The 19,726-nt window shown below is 42.2% G+C and overlaps 1 protein-coding gene across 2 annotated transcripts in view; it reads right to left on the bottom strand.

Moving 5' to 3' along the window:
* Nucleotides 1-6,479, bottom strand: part of OVOL1 (ovo like transcriptional repressor 1) — a 194,444-nt gene extending 187,965 nt beyond the window's left edge. Inside the window, exon 1 of one of the 2 annotated variants that reach the window (XM_044270697.1) lies at nt 5,664-6,479. In XM_044270697.1, coding sequence (XP_044126632.1) covers nt 5,664-5,763 — 100 coding nt within the window. In that variant the 5' untranslated portion in view covers nt 5,764-6,479. The remainder of the gene's footprint in view (nt 1-5,663) is intronic. The other variant, XM_044270698.1, reaches the window with a different exon arrangement.
* Nucleotides 6,480-19,726: the final 13,247 nt, after the last annotated feature.

Genomic DNA, 19,726 nt, shown 5'->3' with positions numbered 1-19,726 from the left:
CCGCTGTCAGTGACAGCAGGGCAACCCAGAGAGAAGGCAGGGACAGTGCCCAGGTGTCCCTGCCTTCTAGATCGCTGCAGACACAGCGCTCACCGAGCGCTGTGTATGCAGAGCAGGAAGCGCTGTGCGCTTCCTGTTCCGGCCCGGCGGTCATGTGACCGCCGGGACCGGAGCTGCAGGAGCTGTGTGAGGTCTTACAGAGACCTCGATCAGCCCTGCACTGAGGCTGTACAGCGCTGTATTGCGCTGTACAGCCTCTCTGGGGGGTGCATTTCCACTGTAACTGGGGCTACTATGTCAGCCCCAGTTACAGGAGAAATCAACAGTGAAAAAAAAAAGAAAAAGTGAAGCAAATGTCCCCCAGAGGTCTTGTATGACCTTATGGGGGACGAAAAGTGTAAAAAATAAATAAATAAAGGGTTGAAAAAAATAAAATAAAAAAAAGTTTCACATGTAAAAAAAAAAGGTCCCCAAGTAAGGAATAAAAAAAAAAATTAAAAATTGAAAAAATAAAATAAAATAGACATATTTGGTATTGCCACGTCCGTAAAAACCAGCTCTATAAAAATATCACATGAACTAACCCTTCGGATGAACACCGTAAAAAAAAACCCAAAAAAACTGTGTCAAAACAAGCAATTTGTCACCTTGCATCACAAAAGGTGCAACACCAAGTGATCAAAAATGCGAATGTCCCACAAAATGGTACCAATAAAACCGTCACCTCATCCTGCAAAAAATGAGCCCCTACATAAGAAAATCTCTCAAAAAATAAAAAAACTATAGCTCTTAGAACATGGAGACACTAAAACATCATTTTTTGGTTTCAAAAATGCTATTATTGTGTTAAAGTGAAACAAATAAAAAAAAGTATACATATTAGGTATTGCCGCGTCCGTAAAAACCAGCTCTATAAAAATATCACATGAGTTAACCCCTCAGATGAACACCGTAAAAAAAAAAAAAAAACGGTGATAAAACAAGCAATTTTTGTCACCTTGCATCACAAAAGGTGCAACGCCAAGTGATCAAAAACGCGTATGTCCCACAAAATGGTACCAATAAAACTGTCACCTCATCCCGCAAAAAATGAGCCCCTACATAAGAAAATCTCTCAAAAAATAAAAAAAATATAGCTATCAGAACATGGACACATTAAAACATAATTTTTTTGTTTCAAAAATGCTATTATTGTGTAAAACTTTAATAAATGAGAAAAAGTATACATATTAGGTATCGCCACGTCCGTAACAATCTGCTCTATAAAAATGTCACTTGACTGAACCCCTCAGGTGAACGCTGTAAAAATAAATAAATAGAAACTGTGCTAAAACAACCAATTTTTTGGTCACCTTGCCCCATAAAGTGTTATAATGAATGATCAAAAAATCATATGTACCCAAAAATAGTACTAATAAAACTGGCACCTTATCCCCTAATTTCCAAAATGGGGTCACTTCTTGGGAGTTTCTACTGTAAGGGTGCATCAGGGGGCTTCAAATGGGACATGGCATCTAAAAACCATGTGGAGTTCCTTTTCTTCTGCGCCCTGCCGTGTGCCCATACAGCAGTTTACGACCACATGTGGGGTGTTTCTGTAAGCCGCAGAATCTGGGTAATAAATATTGAGTTTTGTTTGGCTGTTAACCATCGATGTGTTAAAGAAAAAATTGGATTAAAATGGAAAATCTGCCCAAAAAGTGAAATTTAAAAATTTGATCTCCATTTTCCTTTAATTCTTGTGGAACGCATAAAGGGTTAACAAAGTTTGTAAAATCAGTTTTGAGTAACTTGAGGGGTGTAGTTTCTACAATGGGGTCATTTATGGGGGTATCCACTATGTAGGCCCCACAAAGTGACTTCAGACCTGAACTGGTCCTTATAAGGTGGGTTTTGGCAACTTCTAAGCCTTCTAACGTCCTAAAAAAATAAAATGACATTTCCAAAATGATGCCAAAATAAAAGTAGACATATGGGGAATGTTAAATAATAATGTTAAATAATAAATATTTTATGAGGTATCACTTTCTGTTTTAAAAGCAGAGAAATTGAAATTTAGAAAATTGCGAATTTTTCACATTTTTGGGTAAATTTGGGATGTTTTCATAAATAAAGGTGAAATATTTTGACTCAAATTTATGACGATCATGAAGTACAATGTGTCACGAGAAAACAGTCTCTGAATGACTTGGATAAATAAAGGCGTTCCAAAGTTATTACCACATGAAGTGAGATATGTCAGTTTTGCCAAATTAGGCCTGGTCAGGAAGGGAGCAAATGGCCCTGATGGGAAGTGGTCAAGAAACTAAACAGTCATGGACAAGGCAAAAGCAGGAATAAGCGTGAGGATATATATCGCACACAACTAGAAGTTCAGATGTATCACCATGAGAACACAACAGGGAAACTACTTGCATGCTTAGCTAAAGGTAAATTAATATCTTCTCCCATAATGTCATTAAAAGACTCTCTAGGTGTACTCTCACATAACCCCAAAACGATAAACAACATCCTGATGCAATGTTACAAACATCTATATTCTGATACCACACAACCAAACCCATTGGCCAGACAGTGGCTGGACTCATTACTTATGCCTAGTATGACAGAGTAAGAATTCAACTCACTTAATGCACCTATTACAACGCAAGAAGTGACTGACTGACTGAAGTGACTGATGCTGCATATGGGAAAGGCCCCGGGACCAGATGGGTACACAAGAGAATTTGACAAAATACTAAACACTGATCTGACCCCATTATTAACAAATGTATATAATGGCTATAAGTCAGAGAAGACGATTCCCATGACATCCAATATAATATCAAGATCATCCCGAAATCAGGAAAAGACAACACATTACAATCCTCTTTTAGACCTATCTCACTGATAAATGTGGACCTCATAATAGTTTCTAAAGTACTAGTGGACAGGCTGGCTAATGTACTGCCACGACTCATCTCACCCCATCAGGCAGGTTTTGGTAAAGGAAGAGCTGCGGTATCCAATATACACAAGGTACTCACTGTCCTAGATGCTATCCAAATCGATCCGAATAAGTACATATAACCAGGCATATTTAGCATTGACACGGAAAAAGAGGTACTCAATTGTGTGGGTCTCAGGGGACCTTATAGAACATATCTGAATAACTTATTTGATACACCACAAGCCAGAATATACACGCCAGGTTTTCTGTCTTCCACTTTCACACTACAAAAAGGAACGAGACAAGGATGTCCGTAACGCCTTTGCTATTTAATCTGGCACTGGAGCCCCTTTCTAAGGCGATACTGCTAGCAACTAACATCAAAGGTATTCAGATAGGGAAATCGGAAATACGGCATGCTCTATTTGCGTATGACATTTTGTTTTTCTCGGGTAAAGATATAACGGTTATACTAACCCTACTGGAACACTTTGATACTATTTCAGGGTTCTAGGTCAATCAACATAAATGCGAATTACTAAACCTGACTCCGCCATCTTCCCCTATGTACCGTAAACAAGTAATAAGCCCAGTAGCTATTGCACATACATAGGTAAAACCCAAAACTCTATATCTATATATATATATATATATATATATATATATATATATATACACACTCTAAACTATCCCCCCCAATTGAAAAAATAATGGAAGATGTAGACAGATGGAGGCGTGTCCCAATATCCATCTTAGGGAGATGCCACCTTCTAAAAATAATGAGTACACCCAAGTTACTGGATTTCATGCAAACGATCCTCCTACTCATTAAACACCAAGATGTTCTAACACTGGAAACATCATTTAGATCCTTCATATGGGCTACAAAAAGGCCAAGAATATCTCTAAAAACCCTACAACTGACTAAGGGCTCATGCACATAGGGCTATTGTCCCGCACTCATAATATCATATAAGTGCGGTACAATAGTCCCGCGGGCGGCCTGATGCGCACGATATATGCCGCTTCGGGTCATATGGCCCGCTCACGGACCATATGTCTCCTCGGAGGGCATATGGTTGTGTGCATGAGCCCTAAAGCACATGGTGGCATCAACTACCCTGATATTCGCACAATCTGGCAAGCCTTAATGAGATATTGCATAGATTGAATAAAAAAGAGAGACAGATACTCGAACTATTTACTAGAAACAGACCTCCTCAGTCCGTGGAACCTAAATACCTTATTACATACCAAATTCACAGATATCCCCCCTAAAGCTAGGCGTAGTTTGTTATTTAAAGACACATATGCGACGTGGAGGACAGTCAGAAAACTCTCTGGTCTATCTTTTCAATGCTCCAAACGCATTGACATCTAACATCTAGGCATACCAGTAGCAGGAAAAACACTGAGCTGGCAGGGTACTCAAACCCTATCTTTTTTTTGGAACCCGTAACAAGGAAGATATCACACCTTCCAGGAATTTAGCTTGAAAATGGGAGTGAAAGATTCCTCTTTCCTGTCCTACTACAGCATCATTAGTTTACTCAAGGCTAAATTACGGGATTGCTTTACTGAACTCTCCCAAAACGAATTCGATCTAATGATTAGACAGACAGACTCAACCGTCACTTTTGCGTCTCACTACAGAGACATAAGAAGCAATATATCAAGGAAACAAGTCACATCAGTTTTTCATAAATGTAAAAAGAGGTACCTGAACTAAATACTCCAAGAGGTTTTAGAGGGATGGAAGAGGGTATGCCCTGCAACAGTAAATGAGGTGTGGAGGGAAACACATTTCCGCATAATACATAGGGTAATATACGTTTTTTATACCCGGAAAGACCAAATAGACAAAATGACCACATGTCCCAAATGTCATATAGAAAACACCACTCTTTTCCATGGGGAACTTCATGAAAATGTAACTGATATTAATGCCATATGTATTTTTCTTCATGCAAACACTGATTATTACATTTACATTTATGTAATGACTAATGTGTATGTATACATGTCATTGGTTTTATAAACAATACAAAAAGTTTTTTTATTTTTTTAAACTGTCAAAATTTCAGCCATTTTACCAAGCAAAATTAAAATATTTTTTCTGCCATTTTTGACGGGATAGGTTTTTAGAGGCTCTTAACAGAATCTCTAATGTTTAGATTGACTGTAAGTGTCCTTATTAAAGGCTCCTTTAGGGTATGTTCCTATTAAGTGTATGTTACTTGAGTGAATATGCAGTTGTGGGAATAAAGATACTACACATGCTTTACCCGATTTGTCAGTTGACTCAGATGATCATTATATGCCCAGAGCAGACCTAGTGAAAGGGGGTTGGGGGGGTTATTAAAGAAAACTTTGTGGATATTATGTTATACAGTATTATATATATATATATATATATATATATATATTTACTTATAAATATATGGTCAACCATGTCACAAATATGTATCTGCATTCTGTAATTGTGTAGGCAAAGCTCTGTTCACATCAACTTGTCATTTTCTTGTTCTTTTCCACATTTCAATTAGCCAGACTAGTACATTCTGCAGCATTTGTCTTGCAGTCAAAATGACTGAAAACTTGATGGCAACCTGTTGGACACCATTATAAGTCAATGGGATCCATCAGGAAAATGTTACATTGTAGCTGTCTTGGGTCTTTTAATAACAGAGGCTAAAGATTATATTAAAATATTTGACAATAATAGATTATTCACCTGGAATGTACATCTCTCCTCTGTCATCATCGGGTACTTCACTCCACTTTCTCTTCCAACTTCCCAAACTGGACTTCCTTACCAGAAATGCCCTGGGCATCTTGAACTACCTGGAAATCTCCCAGATATATTCAGCAGTAGGGGCCACCAAAGCTGGAAATTCCACAACCAACCAGTTAGATCAAATAAGTATTTATTGTGATAAGTGTCTCTTTGCTGATGTCCGCACAGTCCATTAGGCTCTTGGTAAATTAATCTGAATCACTAATTATTGTCAGAAAAATTTGGCACTTTCTTTACATAGTAATATGTAAGCCAGTCTATTTTGTATTTCCAAAGGGTATAGAGATAGTGGATCACGTCATTCTTGAAGTTGCATTTTGTTTGTAATAAAAATTTTGATAATTAAATGGAATGTTTTCCAATAGAAAAATAAAATGCGCGTAATAAAAAAGCATTAAAAAAAATATATAAAAAATGGGACACAGCATCAATGATACTATTATAGTCGTCACGGCACCTCTTTCAAGATAGAATCCTACTGAAAATGAAAAGTCCACTGTATTCTGTTGTTAGGTGTCCCACGATCTTTGGATGATAATAATGTTTCTTGATTGATTGTGTCTATGTCCAGATTTGGAGAACCAACTCAAGATCATAACCAAGGTTGAAACAATCTTACTCTTTAAATATGAAGCGATAAAACTTTGGAATCCAATCGTAAAATGACTTGTTATTTTTTAACTCCAGAAGTGTAAAGGTGTAAACATCCAAAATTCATGTAAGTCTCCAGAATGATTGCTCTTCCAAAGCTGAAATATATATTGATGAAGTGTGAGTGTCTTCTGTAGAAGAACCAGTTGTGAAATAACGGTGGGGGGAGGATCCTCTGTATTATTATTTTTTTTTCATCATTTTCTCTCAACCTGCTGAACCAGTTTAAAAAGCGCTTGGAGTGAGGTGGAAACGCTTCAGGGAGGAGATGAAGATTGGTAAGGTGGGGACATGGCTTCTGGGTGGGAGAAGAAAAAAAGGCCCACACCCTGACCTGCACACACATTGCCACATAAAAATCAAGTAGCTCTTGTTAGGAGTATGTGCACGAGCCTGTTAGAAGGGTGTGTGTATTTTTGTGGTGTGAAAACAGTGACACATAGTTGCACAGCATTTATAACTGTCATTTCTAAATACTCTACAATCTGACATAAGAATAGAAGGATATACGCCTGCAAGCCCTTTCTAGTACTGTGTCCTATCTCCTACAAAACTAATTAGGTGTATAATTTCTCCTCTAAATAAAGATAAGAGGACATAGATCCCATACCTGTAATACACAGGCACCAGGATATAGCATTTAGCATCTAAAATTCATCAATATACAAACATCCCAAGTCTGCCTAAATTGCAGATATCAGAGCACAGACCTTTCAAGTGTCCTTAAAACACAGGCATTCCTAATACACAAAAATAGGAATCTAATCAGTATAAAGGCACATTCACACTTCAGTTTTTTGGTCAGTTATTTCCATCAGTTATTGTGAGCCAAAACCAGGTGTGGGGCAAAAGCACACAACAGCTGCAGATCTTCCCATTATACCTTATCTCAGAGTAGGCTTCAGTACTGGTTTTAGTTCACTGATGGAAATAACTGACCAAATAACTGAAGTGTGAATTCAGCCTAAGAAAAGCTGCAATATCAAGTACTGATATCACTAATATTCCATTGCACAACAAACATATTTTACATAGGCTAATGGCTCATTTCATAGCACATGTATCTCAATTTTCAGCTTCATTTTCATTCAGATGCTCATACTGCAACGGGTCGATCCTGTCCCAGGTTTATCGGAATGCCAAGTGGTGTGGTGCGGCCTTAACAGTCTCTGTGTGTATCACGGTGCTCCTACCTGGATACCATCACTCCCCAGGGCCTGGCTCCAAAGCAATAAAGGGTAAGAGTAATGGTGGAGGTGGAGAAAAAGTAGAGTCCAAACTTTTATAAAGTTCAACAGCTTTACTTGCATCAACTTGCATCCAGACAATATTCAGGCTCTCTCTTGGTTCCAGAAGGTTTTGGCGTAAACTGGGAGACAAACTTGAGTATTCTATTTTCTCTCTCTGCTGTGCTCAACTCGGTTCTATTCTGGCAGCTGGACTTTAGGACTGTTCTGGTATCTCTCGAGTGGGGTGCCTTTGGCTGTTGACTGCCTCGTGACACTCTGTATGTAAATCTGCAAGGAATCATGGTGCTCTATTAGCTGCTTCCCTCTGGAGGGACTCCTGCTACAGCAAGGGGGCCTTCCCTAGCTGCTAAATCATGGTACATCTGCATATGATGCTGCCCTGGCTTAGACTGCCTTGACACTTTCTGCTGACCCTCCCTTGGTAGGAAATGGGATTAGTCCACTTCTTCCCAAAAGGGGGAGAGTGGAATATTAAGTTCCTTTCTGTCTAAAGATATCTCTGCCATACACACTGCCACCTACTGGTGAACCAGGCACATTTCACATACAAAACAGTTACATAGAAAGATTATGAATGCACAATGTGGAAGACCTGGAAGTAATGCACAGATGATGTTATGATTAGCCATTAGAGACAGCAGCAGGGTGTAGGAATGGTAATACCACTCTGGGGTATTACAATACCATTTCACATACCAGCACACGGCAACTATGTATAATATATCCATATATCATTGTGCGTCTACACTTCCAATATGCACTCTTGTAGTGTAGAATACAATGGAAAGGTAAAGTCTTTAATATGATGGTGAATACAAGTCTGGTCTGAATCCAGTCTGGTGGCTAATACACAGTACTGTACAAATGTTTTGGGCGAGGGTGGAAAAATGCTGCAAAGTAAGAATGCTTTTAAGAGTACAAGTATTAATACAGAAATATAGTGGCAAATCTGGGGGAGCTGCTCAACCCCTAACACTGTAGCGTGTTTTTCATTGGGGGAGCAGCCCCACCGCATGTGGACCGCAGCAAACGACTATCCCCAGCAAAAAATATTTTGCATACGGTGGAGGATGTCGGCGCGGTCCACATGCACCACAAAGGCATCCTACACAAAACGGAGCATTGTGCGGATGAAAATATAATCATAAATCACAGAAAAAATGCACCACACGGATATGCCACTGACTATACTGGCTAGTCATAAATGCAGATATTAAAAGCTGAGACTTTTGCCAATATATTCCTGTCAGGAAGATATCGGAGCCCCAAGCACCACGTCACGGTTCTCAGCATGGCAAGGGGTCCTACCACTACGCTACCTATGGTGTGAACAAGGTCTGAGGGTGATGTAATCCAGCTCACAGCCAGGCTTCCACACAACCGCCTAGCAGGACAACTAGTGCAATGTGAACAAAGCCAGACTGTAAGCCACACCCATATCAGACTATGTAATGGAGGCTACCAGGTGCAAAGAGTGTTTGAATGCCAGGTGAAGGCACATACACTACATATAAAACAAGACAAAAACACAGAAATATAGTGGCAAATCTGGGGGAGCTGCTCAACCCCTAACACTGTAGCGTGTTTTTCATTGGGGGAGCAGCCCCACCGCATGTGGACCGCAGCAAACGACTATCCCCAGCAAAAAATATTTTGCATACGGTGGAGGATGTCGGCGCGGTCCACATGCACCACAAAGGCATCCTACACAAAACGGAGCATTGTGCGGATGAAAATATAATCATAAATCACAGAAAAAATGCACCACACGGATATGCCACTGACTATACTGGCTAGTCATAAATGCAGATATTAAAAGCTGAGACTTTTGCCAATATATTCCTGTCAGGAAGATATCGGAGCCCCAAGCACCACGTCACGGTTCTCAGCATGGCAAGGGGTCCTACCACTACGCTACCTATGGTGTGAACAAGGTCTGAGGGTGATGTAATCCAGCTCACAGCCAGGCTTCCACACAACCGCCTAGCAGGACAACTAGTGCAATGTGAACAAAGCCAGACTGTAAGCCACACCCATATCAGACTATGTAATGGAGGCTACCAGGTGCAAAGAGTGTTTGAATGCCAGGTGAAGGCACATACACTACATATAAAACAAGACAAAAACACAGAAATATAGTGGCAAATCTGGGGGAGCTGCTCAACCCCTAACACTGTAGCGTGTTTTTCATTGGGGGAGCAGCCCCACCGCATGTGGACCGCAGCAAACGACTATCCCCAGCAAAAAATATTTTGCATACGGTGGAGGATGTCGGCGCGGTCCACATGCACCACAAAGGCATCCTACACAAAACGGAGCATTGTGCGGATGAAAATATAATCATAAATCACAGAAAAAATGCACCACACGGATATGCCACTGACTATACTGGCTAGTCATAAATGCAGATATTAAAAGCTGAGACTTTTGCCAATATATTCCTGTCAGGAAGATATCGGAGCCCCAAGCACCACGTCACGGTTCTCAGCATGGCAAGGGGTCCTACCACTACGCTACCTATGGTGTGAACAAGGTCTGAGGGTGATGTAATCCAGCTCACAGCCAGGCTTCCACACAACCGCCTAGCAGGACAACTAGTGCAATGTGAACAAAGCCAGACTGTAAGCCACACCCATATCAGACTATGTAATGGAGGCTACCAGGTGCAAAGAGTGTTTGAATGCCAGGTGAAGGCACATACACTACATATAAAACAAGACAAAAACACAGAAATATAGTGGCAAATCTGGGGGAGCTGCTCAACCCCTAACACTGTAGCGTGTTTTTCATTGGGGGAGCAGCCCCACCGCATGTGGACCGCAGCAAACGACTATCCCCAGCAAAAAATATTTTGCATACGGTGGAGGATGTCGGCGCGGTCCACATGCACCACAAAGGCATCCTACACAAAACGGAGCATTGTGCGGATGAAAATATAATCATAAATCACAGAAAAAATGCACCACACGGATATGCCACTGACTATACTGGCTAGTCATAAATGCAGATATTAAAAGCTGAGACTTTTGCCAATATATTCCTGTCAGGAAGATATCGGAGCCCCAAGCACCACGTCACGGTTCTCAGCATGGCAAGGGGTCCTACCACTACGCTACCTATGGTGTGAACAAGGTCTGAGGGTGATGTAATCCAGCTCACAGCCAGGCTTCCACACAACCGCCTAGCAGGACAACTAGTGCAATGTGAACAAAGCCAGACTGTAAGCCACACCCATATCAGACTATGTAATGGAGGCTACCAGGTGCAAAGAGTGTTTGAATGCCAGGTGAAGGCACATACACTACATATAAAACAAGACAAAAACACAGAAATATAGTGGCAAATCTGGGGGAGCTGCTCAACCCCTAACACTGTAGCGTGTTTTTCATTGGGGGAGCAGCCCCACCGCATGTGGACCGCAGCAAACGACTATCCCCAGCAAAAAATATTTTGCATACGGTGGAGGATGTCGGCGCGGTCCACATGCACCACAAAGGCATCCTACACAAAACGGAGCATTGTGCGGATGAAAATATAATCATAAATCACAGAAAAAATGCACCACACGGATATGCCACTGACTATACTGGCTAGTCATAAATGCAGATATTAAAAGCTGAGACTTTTGCCAATATATTCCTGTCAGGAAGATATCGGAGCCCCAAGCACCACGTCACGGTTCTCAGCATGGCAAGGGGTCCTACCACTACGCTACCTATGGTGTGAACAAGGTCTGAGGGTGATGTAATCCAGCTCACAGCCAGGCTTCCACACAACCGCCTAGCAGGACAACTAGTGCAATGTGAACAAAGCCAGACTGTAAGCCACACCCATATCAGACTATGTAATGGAGGCTACCAGGTGCAAAGAGTGTTTGAATGCCAGGTGAAGGCACATACACTACATATAAAACAAGACAAAAACACAGAAATATAGTGGCAAATCTGGGGGAGCTGCTCAACCCCTAACACTGTAGCGTGTTTTTCATTGGGGGAGCAGCCCCCATTCAAACACTCTTTGCACCTGGTAGCCTCCATTACATAGTCTGATATGGGTGTGGCTTACAGTCTGGCTTTGTTCACATTGCACTAGTTGTCCTGCTAGGCGGTTGTGTGGAAGCCTGGCTGTGAGCTGGATTACATCACCCTCAGACCTTGTTCACACCATAGGTAGCGTAGTGGTAGGACCCCTTGCCATGCTGAGAACCGTGACGTGGTGCTTGGGGCTCCGATATCTTCCTGACAGGAATATATTGGCAAAAGTCTCAGCTTTTAATATCTGCATTTATGACTAGCCAGTATAGTCAGTGGCATATCCGTGTGGTGCATTTTTTCTGTGATTTATGATTATATTTTCATCCGCACAATGCTCCGTTTTGTGTAGGATGCCTTTGTGGTGCATGTGGACCGCGCCGACATCCTCCACCGTATGCAAAATATTTTTTGCTGGGGATAGTCGTTTGCTGCGGTCCACATGCGGTGGGGCTGCTCCCCCAATGAAAAACACGCTACAGTGTTAGGGGTTGAGCAGCTCCCCCAGATTTGCCACTATATTTCTGTGTTTTTGTCTTGTTTTATATGTAGTGTATGTGCCTTCACCTGGCATTCAAACACTCTTTGCACCTGGTAGCCTCCATTACATAGTCTGATATGGGTGTGGCTTACAGTCTGGCTTTGTTCACATTGCACTAGTTGTCCTGCTAGGCGGTTGTGTGGAAGCCTGGCTGTGAGCTGGATTACATCACCCTCAGACCTTGTTCACACCATAGGTAGCGTAGTGGTAGGACCCCTTGCCATGCTGAGAACCGTGACGTGGTGCTTGGGGCTCCGATATCTTCCTGACAGGAATATATTGGCAAAAGTCTCAGCTTTTAATATCTGCATTTATGACTAGCCAGTATAGTCAGTGGCATATCCGTGTGGTGCATTTTTTCTGTGATTTACAAGTATTAATAGTTTATTTTTAGCAATTAACAAAATTCTAAGTGAAGGAAAAGAAGATGAATCTAAATCAAATCAGTATTTAGTGTGAACACCCTACACCTTCAAAACAGCATAAATTCTTCTAGTTAAACTTGCACGCAGTTTTTGAAGGAACTCAGCAGGAAGGATGTTCATTGGAGAACTAACCACAAATCTTCTCTCGTAGACTTGCCCCAATCCTTCTGTCTCGTTGTGTAATCCCACACAGACTTAAAGATGTTGAAGATAAGGGCTCTGTTGGGTCAATATCATCACTTCCAGGACTCTATGTTCATATTTTACTCTAAAGACAGTTCTTTATGACATTGACTGTAAAGGGCCCTTTATACAGGCCGAGAATCGCAAAGATTATTGTTCATCGGGTAATCCGATCGTTTGTGCGCACGCAAAAGTGATTGTTTATCGGCAGTAGATCATGCTGTGTAAACACAAGCTTCTTCTGGCAAACAAAGAGTCTTGAAGGAGAAGAGTGATGGCATTAGCAATTGCTCCTCCCCATACTCTTGAGGAGATCCGCTGCCAATCAGCAGATTGTCGGAAAGGAACGTTTCCATCCCAAAAATCTGCTGTAATATCGTCCCGTGTAAATGGACCCTAGGTTTGGGGTCGTTGTCTTGCTGCAGAATAAATTTGGAACCAGACGCCTCCCTAATGGTATTGCATTATGGATAAGTATCTGTCTGTTTTTCTCAGCATAGAGAACACTATTAATCCTGACCACATTGAAGATTATAGATGCCGTAGTTGGCCAATAAAAAGTTGGTGCAGCAGATGAAAGACACATTAAAACTTTGAAACTCTTAGGTAGCAGATTGAACAACCTCTAGTTGGGTTGTTGGATTAATTTACAATGTGTTGGCTTATTGTATGCCTAAATATCAGTTAGGTGGTAATTATATTGCAGAAAAGATACATTTTTTTTAACTCGTTTTATTAAACAATGGAATTAAAACTTAAAATAAAAAAATGAAATTGGTGTACGTGGGTTACTTGAAGTGTTTATGCTATGTTTGTACATTTCTTGACATGGTATTTACTGTACATGATCGTATTTCATATGACTATAGACACATACGAGATGGATGGAAGGGCACATACACAAGCAAGGTAATGATGAAGTTACAGAAGTGGCTTTTATTGATACGTCTTATATAAACTGAAGGTAATGAATTGTTCATGTATCATGCTGAATATTGTGTAAGCGGAGATGAACACCACAGTCCCCACACCTTGTCGAACTTAGCCTATGCTTGTATACAATACATTCATATGAAATGATGACATTGACCAATGTTTTTTACTGGTTAAGTGACAGACTTCTCTCTCCCATCCATCTCCAGGCAAAGGCTTTCCTTGCCAAGAATAGTGATTCTTGGAGGAATTAATATACCGCATCATCTAATATATGGAATAGACATATCTTAGGGTGTATAGCTGGCCAGCTAAGGCCTGTCCTAGGTTGCTAATATAGCTTGTGTGTTTATACAGCTAGACCTGCCAATAACCTTAATACAGTTCCTATGTTTGTGTGCTAAAAAAAAAAAAGCTGAGTTATTTACAGTGACTTCATGTTTAGATGTCATATAACTGTTATATATTGTGTTCATAGAAGCAGAAAACATAACATGCCTTTAAGATTCATTATATGGATGTGAGTTAAGCTCAATGACACAACAGAAACAACAGAAAGCATAGAGTTAAACTGTTGTTGCTGGGAAGGAATCTTGACTAATCACAGCCAGCCTCACAGGCAGCAGGAGTTTTGACCAATCACAGCCAGTCTCACACACAGTCTGTGTGGGAAATCCCCCTAGAAGGAGCTGCTAGAATCATTGCACCAGAGGAGAGAAGCTGAACAGACATTCACTCCACTTAGATGCAGAGGGGTATTTAAAAATCGAAATAGGTATTTAAAACAGTTATATAATGTTCCAACTGTTAATATAGTCATTAGAACTTTATACTGAACTAGTCATATGTGTGTAAAGTTCCACCAATTGCAAACTACAAAGTTCACAATCCAAATTCCAATTCCATATTGCAATCCAAATTGCATACAACCATACCATATCATACTCAACCAATCCACAAATAGTTACTGCTAACTACATACTGCAAATTCCGACCAAATTCAGCAAGTGAACTATTAGTTAGACCTCAGATATACCTCTCAGAGAGACCATAAAGTGCTTAAATAACTTAAAGTGAGAGTATTGATACTCAAGAGAGAAATATATCCACCATTTTATGTTAAAATGACAAGATTGAACACTTGAGCCACCATCTTATGCATACCACCATTTTGTTGATAGCTTGTTCGCTTTATACATATGAGATGTTTGGTCCGCCCCCTATACATCATCATTGAGTAAACTTTGACCCTGTACCTCACAGTCAGCAGACACATTCTAGCCAATCAGCAGCAGAGCCTCCCTCCCAGACTCTCCCATCTCCTGGTCAGCATCCATTTTAGATTTATTCAGAAGCTGCATTCTCAGTGAGAGGAGGGACAGTGCTGCTGCTGCTGATTCAATAGGGAAAGTGATAGCTAGGGCAGTGTTCTGTGTCCACAGACTCATCTGATGTAAGGACAGCGTCCTGACAGCACCCCAAAAGGCCTGGGCTGGTACATCAGTCAGCTTTTTTTTTTCCATATATATATATATATATATATATATTGCAGTTGCCTGGCTGCCCATGTGTGAGAGGCTGCAGGCTCAGTCATAGACAGCACTGTGTGCACACCATTCATACAGAGTGTGACAGAAAATACCTTGCAGATAAAAAAAAAGATTCTATTTAATATTTTTCTGTGATATAATCACATTTGCAAGCCCGTGTGTCAGGCCCACACAGACTGTATTGTGGCCACTGGCTAGTGGCTAGGCACCCACTCATACCGTTACAGGGTGTCACTCACTCAAATACCCTGCAGATAAACAAATATATATTTAATATTTTTCAGTGATATAATCACAGTTGCAAGCCAGTGTGTGTCAGGCCCACACAGGCTGCATTGTGGCCACTGTCTAGTGTATAGGCCTCCACTCATACCATTACAGGGTGTCACTCACTCAAATACCTTGCAGATAAAAAAATTATATTTACAAATGTTCAGTGATATAATCACATTTGCAAGCCCGTGTGTGTCAGGCCCACACAGACTGTATTGTGGCCACTGGCTAGTGGCTAGGCCTCCACTCATATCGTTACAGGGTGTCACTCACTCAAATACCTTGCAGATAAAAAAATTATATTTAAGATTTTTCAGTGATATAATCACAGTTGCAAGCCAGTGTGTGTCAGGCCCACACAGGCTGTATTGTGGCCACTGGCTAGTGGATAGGCCTCCACTCATACCGTTACAGGGTGTCACACACTCAAATACCTTGCAGATAAAAAAAATGTATTTAATATTTTTCAGTGATATAATCACAGTTGCAAGCCAGTGTGTGTCAGGCCCACACAGACTGTATTGTGGCCACTGGCTAGTGGCTAGGCCTCCACTCATACCATTACAGGGTGTCACTCACTCAAATACCTTGCAGATAAAAAAATTATATTTACAAATGTTCAGTGATATAATCACACTTGCATGCCAGTGTGTGTCAGGCCCACACAGACTGTATTGTGGCCACTGGCTAGTGGCTAGGCATCCACTCATACCGTTACAGGGTGTCATTCACTCAAATACCTTGCAGATAAAAAATATATATATTTAATATTTTTCAGTGATATAATCACAGTTGCAAACCAGTGTGTGTCAGGCCCACACAGACTGTATTGTGGCCACTGGCTAGTGGCTAGGCATCTACTCATACCGTTACAGGGTGTCACTCACTCAAATACCTTGCAGATAAACAAATATATATTTAATATTTTTCAGTGATATAATCACAGTTGAAAGCCAGTGTGTGTCAGGCCCACACAGGCTGCATTGTGGCCACTGTCTAGTGTATAGGCCTCCACTCATACCATTACAGGGTGTCACTCACTCAAATACCTTGCAGATAAAAAAAATTCTATTTACAAATGTTCAGTGATATAATCACATTTGCAAGCCCGTGTGTGTCAAGGCCCACACAGACTGTATTGTGGCCACTGGCTAGTGGCTAGGCCTCCACTCATACCATTACAGGGTGTCACTCACTCAAAAACCTTGCAGATAAAAAAATTCTATTTAATATTTTTCTGTGATAAAATCACATTTGCCAGCCCGTGTGTGTCAGGCCCACACAGACTGTATTGTGGCCACTGGCTAGTGGATAGGCCTCTACTCATACCGTTACAGGGTGTCACTCACTCAAATACCTTGCAGATAAAAAAAATATATATTTAACATTTTTCAGTGATATAATCACAGTTGCAAGCCAGTGTGTGTCAGGCCCACACAGACTGTATTGTGGCCACTGGCTAGTGGCTAGGCATCCACTCATACCGTTACAGGGTGTCATTCACTCAAATACCTTGCAGATAAAAAAAATATATATTTAATATTTTTCAGTGATATAATCACAGTTGCAAACCAGTGTGTGTCAGGCCCACACAGACTGTATTGTGGCCACTGGCTAGTGGCTAGGCATCCACTCATACCGTTACAGGGTGTCACTCACTAAAATACCTTGCAGATAAACAAATATATATTTAATATTTTTCAGTGATATAATCACAGTTGCAAGCCAGTGTGTGTCAGGCCCACACAGGCTGTATTGTGGCCACTGTCTAGTGTATAGGCCTCCACTCATACCATTACAGGGTGTCACTCACTCAAATACCTTGCAGATAAAAAAAATATATTTAATATTTTTCAGTGATATAATCACAGTTGCAAGTCAGTGTGTGTCAGGCCCACACAGACTGTATTGTGGCCACTGGCTAGTGGCTAGGCCTCCACTCATACCATTACAGGGTGTCACTCACTCACATACCTTGCAAATAAAAAAAATTATATTTAATATTTTTCTGTAATATAATCACAGTTGCAAGCCCGTGTGTGTCAGGCCCACACAGACTGCACTGTGCCCACTGCCCACCACTTATATAGTGTGGCACAGTACCTTGCACGCATAGTACCACTTATCTAAAAAAAAATGTCAGGCAGAGGCAGGCCACCCCGCAGGGGCCGTCGTGGTCGTGGTGCTGTGATTTCCACTGGCCCTGGAATAATCCCCAGTGTTCATAGGCCACGTAGCCTGAACCCCAAAAATTCTGAGAAAATAGTTGACTGGCTTACACAGGACACCCAATCTTCAACAGCTTCCGCTAAGAACCTTGACGCACCATCCTCCTCTAGCTCAGCTTTGGTCACCTGCTCTCAAGTTACCACTCTCCCGCCCGCCGCCACCACCACCACTACCACCACAGCCACCACAGCCGCTTCACTTGATCCCTCAGAGGAGTTATTTACACATCAGTTGGATGAAATTAGTGATGCGCAACCATTATTGCCAGAGGATGTAGATAACAGAGATATGTCTCAGTCAGGCAGCATTACACACATGGACGTACAGTGTGATGATGATGTTGTACCCGCTGCTGCTTCCTTTGCTGAGGTGTCAGATACAAGTGAAGTGGTTGATGATGACGATGTGTCCGTTGATGCCACGTGGGTGCCTGCTCGAAGAGAAGAAAAAGAGGCGAAATGTTCAGAAGGGGAGACAGAGAGAAGGAGGAGACGAGTTAAAGCAGGGGGAGGTCGTCGCAAGGAGCTAGTGGCACAGTCAGACAGCATGTATCGGCACCCGGGGTCAGCCAGACAGCAAGCCAATCAACGCATGCTGTTGCCACCACCAGAATGCCGTCATTGCAAAGCTCAGCAGTGTGGCATTTTTTTTGGTGTGTCTGCCTCTGACAACAGCGATGCCATTTGCAACCTGTGCCAAAAGAAACTGAGTCGTGGGAAATCCAACACCCACCTAGGTACAACTGCTTTGCGAAGGCACATGATCGCACATCACAAACGCCTATGGGATCAACACATGATGACGAGTAGAAGCAGCACACAAGCTAAAAGCCACCATTCTCCTCCTGGACCAGCATCTTCAGCCACATCAACCACTGCTGTCCTCCTTGCCCCCTCTCAACCACTCGTCACTCCGCCTCTCACCTTCAGCAGTTCCATCTCATCTGCCCACAGTCAAGTGTCTGTAAAGGAAATGTTTGGGCATAAGAAGTCAATGTCACAGAGTCACCCCCTTGCCCGGCGTCTGACAGCTGGCTTGACGGAACTCTTAGCCCGCCAGCTTTTACCATACCAGCTGGTGGAGTCTGAGGCCTTCAAAAAATTTGTCGCTATTGGGACACCACAGTGGAAGGTACCCGGACAATTTTATTTTTCAAAAAAGGCAATCCCAAACCTCTACTCAGTGATTAAAAAGGAAGTCATGGCATCTCTGGCATACAGTGTTAGTGCAAGGGTCCATCTGACCACTGATACCTGGTCTGCAAAGCACGGTCAGTGCAGGTATATAACCTACACTGCGCATTGGGTCAACCTGCTAATGGTATGCGTGGCTCTGCAGCGGAGTTGGTGACACCGCCACGACTTGCAGGCAGCCTACTGCCACCTCCTCTACTCCTCCTACTCCATCCTCTTCCATAACCTCCTCGGCTGAGTCCTCTTTTGCTGCGGCGTCTGGCTGCACATCAACTGAATCCCCCCAGCTCCCCAGGGGCTATTCCACATTCCGGATACGACAGTGTCACGCTGTCTTGGGGTTGACTTGCCTGAAAGCAGAGAGCCACACCGGACCAGCACTCCTGTCCGCCCTGAACGCACAGGTGGATCAGTGGCTGACCCCGCACCAACTGGAGATCGGGCAAGTGGTGTTTGACAATGGAAGCAATTTGTTGGTGGCATTGAATTTGGGCAAGTTGTCACATGTGCCGTGCTTGGCACATGTGTTGAATCTCATCGTACAACGCTTTGTGTCTAAGTACCCAGGCTTACAGGACATCCTCAAGCAGGCCAGGAAGGTGTGTGGCCATTTCAGGCGTTCCTACACGGCCATGGTGCACTTTTCAGACATTCAGTGCCGAAACAACATGCCAGTGAGGCGCTTGATTTGCGACAGCCCGACAAGTTGGAATTCAACACTCCTAATGTTCGACCGACTGC

This window comes from Bufo gargarizans, chromosome 10 (genome assembly GCF_014858855.1).
Source record: "Bufo gargarizans isolate SCDJY-AF-19 chromosome 10, ASM1485885v1, whole genome shotgun sequence".
NCBI lineage: Eukaryota > Metazoa > Chordata > Amphibia > Anura > Bufonidae > Bufo > Bufo gargarizans.
The sequence above is the reverse complement of the archived record's forward strand: the minus strand, read 5'-3'. Positions and strand labels throughout refer to the sequence as shown.